Here is a 13,126-nt window from a genome sequence, read left to right on the forward strand (position 1 = left end):
ACTTGAGCAGCTCAAATATAATATCAATAAACTTTAAAAAAAATTAAAATCTAGCTTTTACGTTATCGAAATCTTATTTCATAACTTTGAATATAAAATAATTAATAAATATATTAATTATATGATTTAATTTTAATTTCTGAAACTAGAATAAACAATATTTATGTTGAGCTCAAGTCTAAAGCATCTAAATTTTGAACGGATCAAACTTGAGCTTTGCATAAATCTAGTTGAGACAAATTTAAACTATTTTATTTGGCTCGATTTCTTTAAAACTCCAACCATGATAGAAATACGAAAAAATTGTGTATTAAAATATGCTAAAACAAATAAATACAACGCGTAAAAGTTAAATAATACTAAACCTTTACTGAGTAAAAATTTGATTGGTTTATTATTATTATTATTACGAGAAAACCTTATTTGAGTGAAAATCATTTTTTAAAATTGAATCGATATATCAAATATATAAAATCTCAAATCTAGTAATTAATATTATAATCAACGTATTTAATTTGAAAATATAATTAAATAGAATTTAAACTTTTTTTTGGAATTTAAACTTTTTTTTGGGATTTAAAATCTCACTTTTTTTATCACTTAAATTACGGATTTGGACATCTTATTGTACCCTCGCGTCATTCTCTGCCACCGCATAATTTGAGTGTACCGCTACTACCTACCATACAGCTCAGTCTTTCAACTTACAGTTAACTCCAACTTCTAATCCCAACTGTATACCTTAACCTACGCCACTCTCTGCCAACTTTCTTCTTGATTTCTCTTCAATTCTCTCCTCACCTTCCTTTTCTCTTCTCCAAATTTAGCAACAACTTGCAGAAAGGCATGGCCGAAGAAGAACCAAAGAAGATTGAAACCGAGGCACCAGCTGAGCCACCTGCTCCAGTTACGGGGCCGCCTGCTGAAGCTCCCAAAGATATCGCCGAGGAGAAAGCTGTAATTCCAATTCCACCTCCACCTCCACCTGCTGAAGAGAAGCCCCAGGACTCCAAAGCTCTTGCTGTTGTTGAAAGTAATCACCATCTCTTCCTCTACCTCTGTGTTTCTGTTTTTCTAACTAAACTTTGTCATCGTTGTTATGTAAGACTGGAAAAATAAGTTGTTGGGTGAAAGTTATTTTGCGTCTCTTTATCGATCGTCTTTTTGATTTGTTGGCTTTTTTTTTTTTTTTTAAGATTCTGCGGAGAAAGATTCGTAAAATATCTGAATGATTTTTGCAGAAACTGAGCTTAATCTGTTCAAAAAAATTGACATAGCAATATTTTTTCAAAATTTAACACAATTATTTTCCATTTAGTTTTCATAAGAATATCTCGGAATATAAATTGAACAAGCTATTATTCATAAATGAATCAAGAGAATATCCAAGAAATCTACTAAATATTTGAATTCTCTAATTCATGCAGAGGCTTCTGAACCTGGTGAGGAGAAAAGTACAGAGGGGTCTGTCAATAGAGGTGATTTTAGATCTTAATTTGACTTTACTTTTATAATACTTGCGATTAATATGAGAACCAAACAATATGTTCTCCAGATACTGTGCTTGCAAGAGTTGAAACACAGAAGAGGATTTCGCTGATCAAAGCGTGGGAAGATAGTGAGAAGTCCAAAGCAGAGAACAAGTAAGACCCTTCTGAGTTTTATGGTTTCTTCTGAATTATGCGTTAGGTGATTCACCTTTCTATATATGATGGTTTATTCAATAAACTTGTTGGTGATAATTGTCTTTCAGTCCCCATTAAATTGTCATTAAGACAACTTCTTGAAGATGGGTTGGTTTCATGGAAAAATTTTGTACTTCCATATGGGATTTCATCTCCTAAATTATGCTTATTGGAAATTTTGACAGAGCTCATAAAAAGCTATCCGCCATTGTTTCGTGGGAGAACAGCCGAAAAGCATCTGTAGAAGCTGAGCTAAAACATATTGAGGTAACACCCCATTTTATAGAAGGCTGATATGGAAAGTTCCATCCATCATTTGCAGTTCTATAAAGCTAAATTATTATTTCTAGACAATTTAGTTCAGAATATATCCTCACTGTGAAATCCTGCTGCATTCATGTTCATATATTCGTAATGCTTAATTCATGAACAAATTCAACTTTGCTTTATTTTTTACAGAGATTCATGTTTCCCTCTTCAACTTTTATTCAGTGATTCTGCCTCCTCAGGGTGACCATTATAGTTGGAAAACCATGATATGATTAGTCCTACTTCTTTGTGCTTTGTTCGGTAAACATGTTTTTCGTGCAATTTTGCTCCTAAGCCATGTTCTATTAGTTAAATTACCACACTCAGTTAATTAATTAGCATAATAATGTCTCAAAATCACTCTCCGTTGATTTGGTAGGTGGGTTTTCTATAAAGACCTCAATGAATTTGCTTCTTGCTGAGTGTGAAAAACTTTAATATTAGAAGAAATATTAATGATGAGCTTCAAAATCTCTCCAGAATTCACACTTTCTGACAATTCTGTTATATTCTTGCAGGAAAAACTGGAGAAGAAAAAGGCACAGTATGCGGAGAAAATGAAAAACAAGATGGCACTGATTCACAAGGCAGCTGAAGAAAAGAAAGCAATGGTTGAAGCTAAGAAAGGAGAAGATCTTCTCAAAGCAGAGGAGACAGCTGCAAAATATCGTGCCACTGGAACTGCCCCTAAGAAGCTCCTTGGTTGTTTTTGAGGCTAAAATCCTGAAAGGTCAGATTGAAGAATTAAATTATATGTATATGCTCTTTGAAGAACATTCATTTGTTAACTAGTTTTGGTGTTTGGTTTATGGTGTGTTCCTCTGTATATACAATTTGTGAGAATTATTGAATTCGTATGAAAGAAGTTTGATATATTGTTGTATCTGAAGGTCATGGAAATATTGGTTGCGATCAAATGCTAGTGTTTTTGGTTATATTTGCTCAACAGTGAAAGACCTCCATTTCATATGAAAGAATTTATGGGCAAAGAAAGAAAGAGCATTTTAGATGAATTTGAGAATCTACTAGCCTATACACAAGACATAACACTATGAAACATTAAAGACAATGCTTCAAGGAGTAGTTTGTGTGATAAAAGAGAAGATTTCAAATATAATAGAGCATAAGTTTAAATCACTTAGACGACATATCAAGATTAAAAACTGCCTCATGAGAGTTTCCAAGGCCTAGTTTGATATGCTGAACCAATTTAGCATCTTCTTCAGGAGACCAAGCTCCTTTCTTTCACTCCATCCTTATTATAATCATATGCACAATTGTAGATAAGTCTCTGTCTTATAGTGATGTTCTTAATTGTATTGTCTTTTAACCAAATATGAATTGACCAAGATTATAAAACACTCAAACAAAATACAAAGGGTTTTATATAAACTTGATTCGGCCATTTCCTGAAGCAAATTAATTTGATATTGAAACTTCTGATTGATTATCAATATGTAACAAAGGTTTTCCTCCCTAATAATAGTCACTACAATGCAATAGTTTTTAGAGTGAGATGTAAATATTGTACGTTCTATTTGAGAATGAGCTCTAACTTTATATGATAGCAAATCTATTGACTCATTCTATTAAAAACCCAATAACTTATAATATTTTACAGTTATTACACAAATTAAGAAGTTCAATATGAAATGTAACAGACTTTTACAATATCATCACATAATATTTAATAAACTAATTTTAAACTATAAATCTATTTGGTTTTATTTTAATTAAATTAAAATGTAATTAATGTATGTCTACATAAGAAATTCCGATGTTGGCGGCTTGACTCCTAATCATCATTCTTCACCCCCATACCATTTAATATTTGGTCTTTTCGTTCTTTTCTTATCTGTTAAAAGACAGTAACCTGTATTTATCTAGCATAGTTACCAGGAGGGTATATCCTACTTTACCATTTTCCTTCGTTTTTTATCTTCATTTTTTTAACTGTAATTGTAAACGACGAAGCTTGGTGGGGGCATCCCTCAGCAGGTCAAAACCTACTTCTTCATAAATTCTTCTATGTTTGTTTTAGGTACATTTGGACACCACATTGGACTGATGCTATTCCCATCATTTTGACTTTGACTTAATTATAAAATGAACTGACAATGCCCACTGGAATTTTCTGGGTCTGTGTTCATTTCTAACTAATGTTTGAGGTAGCCTCTCTTCAATGACTTCTGTTTGTAAATGTTAACTTCTAAATACGTCTAAAAAGAGGAAGAGATAAGAGGAAATGAATATTCTTTTGCATACCAGAAAAGGAATTTCTCAATTTTCAAGCTAAAGCTTTGGCTCTGGCTTCAGTTTTCTGCCCACCAAAACCTGATGTTTATGTAGTGATTATGAGCGAGAGTTCCACACATCGATCATTAAGTTCATGAAGAACCATTGCGAATCTAGGACTGTCAATTGGGGCCAGGCCCAGTTGATTGGTCCAATAAATTCAGTTGAGCTGAATAGATTTCGGGTCTCGAATGGGTCTAGACAAAAAATTTGCCCATCAAGTTATTAGACTCAGATTTGAACAGGGGTTGTTCAAATTCGAGATCCCATAGACCTAAAAATATATTGTGGGCAAGAATGTATTCGTCAAGTTTTCAAATATATTAAGAGATTATAAAAATAATTTTGCAGGTTTTTAAAATTGTAAAACGAGTGTAAAATAGATCCAAAACAAGCATAAAACCCAAAATTTTTTGTAGACCTAAATTTAAACAAATCAAACCTGATTCAGTAGGTCTAATTGACAATCCTATGCGAATCTAACTATAGTTGGATGGGCGCATAAAGCCCCAGCCCCAGCTATATGAACCAAGTGAATAATAATACCTTCTTATTTTACAAGCAACTTCCATCCAAGATGACAACTCTTGTTGATCACAAACTCCTTTCAGTGTCCTTTTCTTCTCCATTTTTATTAATTAATGTTTATAATTCTTTAGATAGTTGCTTGAAATTGTGTTTAAAACATTGTTAATTTGCTTAATAAAATTCCAGTATTTAATATTGGGTAGTCTAAATCCTACGTCTTAGAATATAAAAAAGACAAATTCATTAAAATCAAAACATTTTATTTTTAATATTTGATCATGTGCATAGCATGATTATGACATACTGATATTTTCAACTTTTTATATGCAGTTCATTTGCCTTTAGGGAAAGTCTATGCACTCAGGCACTTTACCATTTCAGGATGTAGGGTAATTTGAAAAAAAAAAAAAAAAACCCATTTGAGCCGAACAATTTTTTTAGAGTTGAACCAACTATATCGATCAAATAAAATTTTTGGTTAAGAAATTGACTTTACAATCACTGAATCAATTAATTCAAGAGATTCATCTTGATTTAACATCAGTAGATTACGGATCAACCCGTTGGCCAATATACAGGGTAATGTTAGTTATCTCTTTTTCACAATATTTTTGACATTAAGCTACTTGACGGAAAATAGAATCTGCGTCATCACATTTTCTGCCTCTTCGTATCCAAGAAAACTAGCTTTCCCTATTCTCCAAAACTTGCAGAAGGAGTTGCAGAAGTTTGATAAGACCTCGTGGATAAAATTACAAGACCCTACAGCTTTTTAAATTTTGTAAGTACATTAATAACCGCTGCCATCGATGATCCTGTAAACCTCTTTAGTAATGTTTCATAACATTTATTGGAATCCATAAGCTAAACAAGGAGATCCTTCTTTTTCTCAGAATGTTTCCGATCTAAAACAGCGTATATTTGAACTTCTGCAGACAGTATAATTGGAAACATTCGAAAACACTATATTCATACTTGCACACCATTTAAATACTTAATTGAATTCTCAAAATTGGACACACATAATTATCCGTAAGTCTACCGAAACTTTAGAAAAAGCCTGAATCCTCGATATGAGGTTCCCCACTCCTTTAGGTGTATGTTTATTAATTCCTCCCCATTCTCAGATATTAATTATTTTCTCTGCAGGATATTGCGCTGAAATGGACACCCATAACAATCATTTTTGTCGTTGTTGCTGTTCTTTTCTGGGCCAACTTAGCCCTCAGAGAGGATTTCATAATTTGAAGTTCACAAAGAATCTGAAATTATTATAAATAAAATAACCTGCAAAAGATGCCATGGAGCTTGTATTATATGGATAGCTTTATCATCAAGTAAATCTCATAATTTTTTTATACAAAGATGCAACTTGCAGCTAATCATTAGCATTAAAATTAACACTACAACGGGCATCGATTAGGTTGATGAAACATCGGATTGATACATCATACTGTGTAGACTTTTAAAGGGAGTACCCAATGAAGAACGTGAACCTAAAAAAAAAGTTAACGAAACCTCGTAATGAGGTAAGCGAAGGTTTTATCCTTGACAACCCAATTATTAGCCTGCAATGACATGGCACTGTAAGATTTGTTATACACTAACCGAATAAAAACTTTTAATCATAATCTCACGTAATCTATATACAGAGGTATCAAATACTTAATTGAAATTTTACGTTATTAGAATACTTAAAATATCATACAATTTGAATTTGTTATAGGGGGAAAATATTGTTTTTAAAAACTTGGATTGAAGAAATTGTTAATTTTTTGGGTTTAGGGGGGAAAATAAAATCAAATTTAAGTTTATTTTTAATATTACAGATAAAATAACGATTTTACCTTTGAAACCGTTAATTTTAACTGTTCATGACCGGGTAAATGAGATTTTCAAAGTTAACGAAGAGAAACTTAGGAAATCAACATACTTTGGGTTGGAAATAGTCCTTTGGATATATATATAGTTGTTAGACCACATCAAATGTCTAATAAATTTTAAGATTCACATTAATATTATTGATTTTCTAATATAACATTGTTAAAATCATTGCTTTATATCCTATAATACAATGGTTTTTTTCACAAACGTGTCTTATTGTTAATTTTCTAATACAACACTATTAAAACCGTTATTTTATATTTTATAATACAACGGTTTTTTTGCAACTGTAATTTATTGTTAATTTCTTAATATAATACTATTAAAACCATTGCTTGTGTTATTTAAGGCAATGGTTTAAAAACTATAGCGAGTATTCAATTATTTAGTTTTATTAATGGTTTTTTTCACAACTGTGTCTTATTGTTAATTTTCTAATACAACACTATTAAAACCATTGTTTTATATTTTATAATACAACGGTTTTTTTGTAACTGTAATTTATTGTTAATTTCTTAATATAATACTATTAAAACCGTTGTTTGTGTTATTTAAGGCAACGGTTTAAAAACTGTAACGAGTATTCAATTATTTGGTTTTATTAAATCAAAATCATAATTAAAGAAAAGTTTAAAATAATCACTTCGTTCCCAAAAGAGTGAGCTTATAAGAAAGTCAATTAATGCCACTTGAAACTATTTAATTACATAAAAGTATGACTTTCCCGTAAATAATATTTAAAATGCAGGAGAGGTATCACCTAGGGGTAGATGAATAACAACTCATTACAGAGAACCCAACTAATTAATTATGATCAATTCCTGAAGTTTATTCATAAATAATTCTCGCCAAGGAAATTACAAGCTGTCGAATATTATGTAGAATAACAATTCCATGCAAGAAAAACCACTAATTAAACTTGTATGCTTTGTAATTTCTTGGGGTAAGATTATTCTGAGAAGTTCAATTAGAAGTTTTTCTTCATGCTTGCACTCAACTGTCCACCTATTAACAACATGCAAGCTCTTATAAGTACATTACATCATTGTTCATATTCAAACTGCTACATATGTCATCCCCAGAGATGGAATCCCCAAACCCAATTCCAGAAATCTGATCTTCGAACTTGAATTCTGAGTTCAATATTTCATCCATCAAACCATTGTGAAAACCAGCCTGGAAATCGCCACCAAATCCGCCCTCATTCAATAAATAACCATGGCTGAGAGAATCCTGGAGAAAGTTTGTGTTATGAGTATTAAAGCCATCCCTGGAAACCACCGGCTTATGGCCTGAATTTACTGAGCTCCCACTTTGAACATTCTCCAGGGATAGCCACTCTGCAAATAAAATCTTTGGCAGGGAACTTTTGTGACCCTCTTGAATTAAATCATTATTATCACTTGATGATTTCTCCATGTGATTCATCAAAGAATCATAGCCTGGCATTTGAGTTGTGAGATTATTGTTAGAAGAGAGGACTGAAGAATCTATATTCTCTGAGCTTGAAGTAGTTGTGGTGCACTGCGTTTTGATATGAACTTCCATTTCTTCAAGTTTGGCCAGTTTTTTCTTCAGATGGGAATGCCAGTAGTTCTTTATCTCATTATCAGTTCTTCCAGCCAAATGCTGAGCTATCTGTGACCACCTAAATCAAAACAATGGAATTGTCAACCTCAAATTTCAGTGGGGGCACAATAGTTAAAAAATTAAAAGAGATGGGTCCCTTTTTTCCATCACATTTAAACTTGGCATGCCAAACAATTTTAAGAGCTCATCAGCTATTTAAATGTGAGATGAATATACAAATTTAACATTTTTTTCATGTTTTATCTGTGTGAGATTTGTTTAAAGGTGTCACAGTTACTTACTTGTTCCCTAACACGCGATGGAGGGTCAAGATTGTTTCTTCCTCTTGCAAAGTAAACATCCCTCTTTTCAGTCCTGGCCTCAAGTAATTAATCCATCTTAATCTGCAGCTTTTACCATTCCTCTGCAATCCTGCATGCATGAAAATTACAACTCTTGAGGTCCTGAAAATAATAACTCAACTTCTAAAGGCCAGTTAAATCAATTAAACTACAAGTTATAATCAGTCTCTTTCTCTTAGTTTTTTATATGTTAATTCTTTATTTTCCCTTGAAGAATAATACAATAATTTCATTTTTTTTTTTTTTTTGTTGACTCGAGCTGCTATGCTGTCCAAATAAATACTGAAAATTAGTGAGACAACCAAAAAGGAAGAATACCAGAATTTTCTCGTTTATAGAAAACCAGAAGCATGGAAGATGTTCACAGAATGGGACCCCGTGGCCCTTTTTTTCTTTTTCTTCTGTTGAATTTAATAAATAATATATTGAAATGTCATATTATCTTTAAATTGAGAAGCTCTACCAAATAATGCGACTTTAATCATCTGGTTGAAAATAAAGAGATTAATGATCAAGAAACTGCAGAATTGAAAAGGGAGTTTTTATCTTTTCTGGGTCTGATCACAAATTCAAGCACATTCTTTAACAGCAAAGAAAGTCTTTGAAATGGCGCTTTTTTTTTTTTTTAACCAAAAATTCCATCCAAACTAGATTGTTCGTTTAAATGAAACTAACCACACCGAACAGGTAAAACCTCCACTATGATAACTGACCCACAATTAGTTGTCAAAAAAGGATTTGAACCCATGCCCACTTATGAATGAAACCTCTCATTGTTACTCAAGCTACCGTTTATGGCCAAAATGAGGCTATTTTAATCTTCTCATAAAATTAATGAAGAAAAGCAGCACAGAGAAGTTGGTAAACGAAATCAATAATCAACTATTTATATATGTAAGCATGTGCTCACCGGCATTAACAGGAACGGAGCTCCAGCAAGCGTGGCCGTGCTTAAGAACATGGTTTCTGAGCCTTTGATCTTCTTCCGGTGACCACAAACCCTTCTTGTGTTTTATCTTTGGTTTATCAGATGACTTACACTTCATTTTTCTTCAATGGATAAAGTTAATGACAGCTTAAAAGATGAGTGAGAGAAAGAAAGAGAAAGAGTTTGCGATGGTGAAAAGAATAGCAACAGAGGAGGCAATAAATAGCCGACCACAAAGGCTAAAGAACAAATTAGTTGTAATTCTACTATTATAAAAAAGCAAAAAAGCAAGTATTTTAAAGCAAAAAACTTTGTCTTTGAAGAATAATATATTTATGGAGAAGTGAAAGTAAGATTATATAGTTAGACCTGTTGGTTTAAACACCAGAAATGTAAGTGTTACCCTCTGATTAAACCATGCATTTGACTTTAGATATGAAACCTACTTCATATTCTGGAAGAGGGAAGAAAAGTATAAGAAAGAAAGAGAGAGAAGAAAGCTATATATTTATATAAATATATATTTATTTATTTTCTCTGGTTTGGTAAAAGAGAACTCGAGGAACACGAGGTAGAAATTTTACCTTGGATTCTTAACAAAACTAGATAAATTATAATATCTCTTTTTCCCCCAACCTCTTCTGTTTATCCGAATTTACAAAAAGAAGAGCTGCTTGCATCTTTTTTCTCTTCTCCAATTTCTTTCTTTCTTCCTTCCCAGCATTCAGATTTCTAAAGTCATGGGAAAGTTTATAAAAGTTACATTGGAATGAGATTCTCCTAAGGAATAACATGAACATCATGAAATTAAAGTTTTTTTTTTTTTTTTTCATCTGGGCAGTTAAATTTTATGAATTAATTTACTTTGGATAATGACGAAATTGTGATGCAGATGGTCCAGCTCCTCATTATTCTAGCCAATCCGATGAAGAATCTTGGAAGGAACTGGCAAAACTCTGAAGAAAAGAGTTGACGTCAGTGAAAGCTAGACCTAGTAGTGTAAATTAAAAATTAAAGACTTGGATACAACTATATGACAACTCTAGGAAAATAAATTAAAAAATATTAAAAAAAAAAACTAGTAGTAAACTATGAGGAATTATTCTTAATCTGGGTGGAGTGAATTGAACTAGAGATGATAGTTTGGTTCGTAAAATTAGTCTTTAGCTCGTCCTTTCTCAAATAAAGATGAAATTTCTTGATAAAGATGTGGACGGAGATTGGGATAGGATGAACAAATCCCTATAGTCAGGGATAAAGTGTAAACGTACATAAATATATCTTTGATCCGTTCTCTCCTTGGTTTATTACCTTCTGAACATATTCTTTAAACTCTTACATATTAAATTACTCTTAAAAATTTTGAATTATTATAAATATATACTAATATATAATAAATATTCTATTATTTTCTAAGAAATGACAAGAGAAAAGTGTAAGAAATTTTATCCGTTAGAAGGGGACAAGAATTCCGCATAATCCCTACATCGGGGATGTGACAAGAATGGAAAAAGATTTCTTTTATAAAAATAAAGACAAAAATTAAGATATTCGACCCCCCTATTCATTTCATTGCTATCTCAAAATTGCACAACTTGCATAAGATACATTAGGGGGAAATTAATTAAAATAGGCACCCAGTTTGCCATATAAACCTTTTTCGGTACGAATTCTTAGCTTTTACTTTTTTAAGCAAATCATATTTTTTATTCCGAAAATATCCCTCTTCCAATTTCTCAGCTTTTACAGTAATTTTCACAATATTAATCTCTTATATTTCAAACGATACGCATTAAACTTAATTTTTCTGTAATGAATAATATCTACAGATGAAAAACAAATTAATTTTTTATATAATAATTGATTATTATATACATTTATACAATTATAAAATGATAGATATACCCAACGTTTTCTCAAAACGGTACGTTTTTTTTTTTAGCAGGTGCAAAAATATGCAAAATGATGTGTGAAAGGGTGCGCGAAGAGTTGCGGGTATGTGAAAGGGTGCGACAATTTGGAAAGGGTGCGTGAAGGGGTGCAGGTACGTGAAAGGGTATGACAATTTGGAAGGGTGTGGGAAGGGGTGCGGGTGTGTGGAAGGATGAGGCAAATTTGGAAAAGGTGCGTGAAGGGGTGCAAGTGCGAGTGCATGGAAGGATGCGACAAATTTGGAAAGGATGTGGGTGCGTGGAAGGGTGCTGCAAATTTGGAAAGGGTGCCTGAAGGGGTGTGGGAAGGGGTACAGGTGTGTGGAATGGTGCAAGAAATTTGGAAAGGGTGCGTGAAGGGGTACAGGAATGGGTGCGGGCACGTAGAAGGATGCGAGAAATCTCTACGCACCCTTTTATATTATATAAAGGGGTGCATGAAATGCAAATATACATATATATATATATATATATATATATATATATATATATATATATATATATATATATATATATATATATATATTATTAATAATATATATATTATTAATAATATATATTTTTTATATTTCATGCACCCGCACGCTTTCATGCACCCTTTCCAAATTGTTGCATCCTTCCATGCATCGGTACCCTTTCACGCACCATTTTCAAATTGCTGCACCCTTCTATGCACCCGCACCCCTTCACATATCTTTCCAAATTGTCGCACCTTTTCATGCATCGGCACCCCTTCACGCAACTTTTCCAAATTACTGCACCCTTCCACGCGCACACACACACACATACACACAAGCACCCCTTCAGCGTTGTCGCACCCTTCTACGAACCTGCACCATTTCACACATTTTCGCACCTGTTTGAAAAAACGCATCGTTTTGAGAAAACGTCTAGTATATTCATCATTTTATAATTGTATAAAAGTATATAAGAATCAATTATTATATAAAAAATTAATCTTATTCATTACAAAAAAAAATTAAGTTTAATACTTATCCTCTGAAATATAAGAGATTAATCTGTGAAAATTGCTGTGAAATCTATTGTAAAAGATAAGATATAAGATGAGGGGTATTTTTAGAATGAAAAATATGATTTGTTTAAAAAGATAAAAACTAAAAATTCTTATTAAAAAAAATTTACATAGCAAACTGAGTGCTTATTTTAATTAATTTTTCCCCATATTAGGAGACAAAAATTAGCTTCAAATTTTCAACATACAAAATTGTTTGTCACCATTATTATTATATAATCACTTTTAGGTTGGTAATTTGGAGGATCAATGTGAACAAAAATTTTCCCTCCACCGACGAAAATTTGACCTCTAATCATTTTTGACTCTACCCTAATATTCAGCATAATAATTAATTCTATAAATATTTATTTTCATTGGAAACTTGTAGGGTTTTGAATAGAAAATGTCTCCCTCCACCGACAAGTTAAATTTGTCTAATAATTTTTTCTATTATTCTCATCGATGATTGGATTAAGGTAATCAATAATTAAGACACTAAACTTAATTAAGACAAATAATCTTGGCCTTTCATTTCAATTGGACATTAAAATCCTTTGAAATCTTCATAAACAATTTAATTTTAATTGCCTTTCTTTTCTAATTGCGTGTACGGATAATAT

General features: G+C 32.0%; 3 protein-coding genes across 3 annotated transcripts; 2 read left to right on the forward strand and 1 right to left on the reverse strand.

Annotated features, from left to right (window-relative positions):
• The first annotated feature begins 699 nt into the window (after positions 1-699).
• LOC123198224 (remorin-like) lies at positions 700-2,877 on the forward strand. The gene is made up of 5 exons (XM_044612889.1): positions 700-1,033; positions 1,428-1,478; positions 1,556-1,643; positions 1,871-1,952; positions 2,513-2,877. Exons 1-5 carry the CDS (start codon positions 847-849, stop codon positions 2,705-2,707), a joined length of 603 nt encoding a protein of 200 aa, XP_044468824.1. The 5' UTR covers positions 700-846; the 3' UTR covers positions 2,708-2,877.
• A 1,989-nt stretch (positions 2,878-4,866) lies between these two features.
• LOC123198051 (25.3 kDa vesicle transport protein) lies at positions 4,867-6,065 on the forward strand. The gene is given in 5 exon segments (XM_044612624.1): positions 4,867-4,887; positions 4,889-4,899; positions 5,440-5,552; positions 5,555-5,598; positions 5,967-6,065. Coding segments are annotated over 5 exon segments (288 nt in total).
• A 1,444-nt stretch (positions 6,066-7,509) lies between these two features.
• LOC123197655 (transcription factor LAF1-like) lies at positions 7,510-9,984 on the reverse strand. The gene is made up of 3 exons (XM_044611996.1): positions 9,543-9,984; positions 8,573-8,702; positions 7,510-8,349 (listed from the first exon to the last, which is right to left on the reverse strand). The coding sequence occupies exons 1-3, from the start codon at positions 9,676-9,678 to the stop codon at positions 7,728-7,730; spliced, it is 888 nt and encodes a 295-aa protein (XP_044467931.1). The 5' UTR covers positions 9,679-9,984; the 3' UTR covers positions 7,510-7,727.
• Between the last annotated feature and the right edge of the window lie 3,142 nt (positions 9,985-13,126).

The sequence above is a fragment of the Mangifera indica genome, chromosome 15 (assembly GCF_011075055.1).
Source record: "Mangifera indica cultivar Alphonso chromosome 15, CATAS_Mindica_2.1, whole genome shotgun sequence".
NCBI lineage: Eukaryota > Viridiplantae > Streptophyta > Magnoliopsida > Sapindales > Anacardiaceae > Mangifera > Mangifera indica.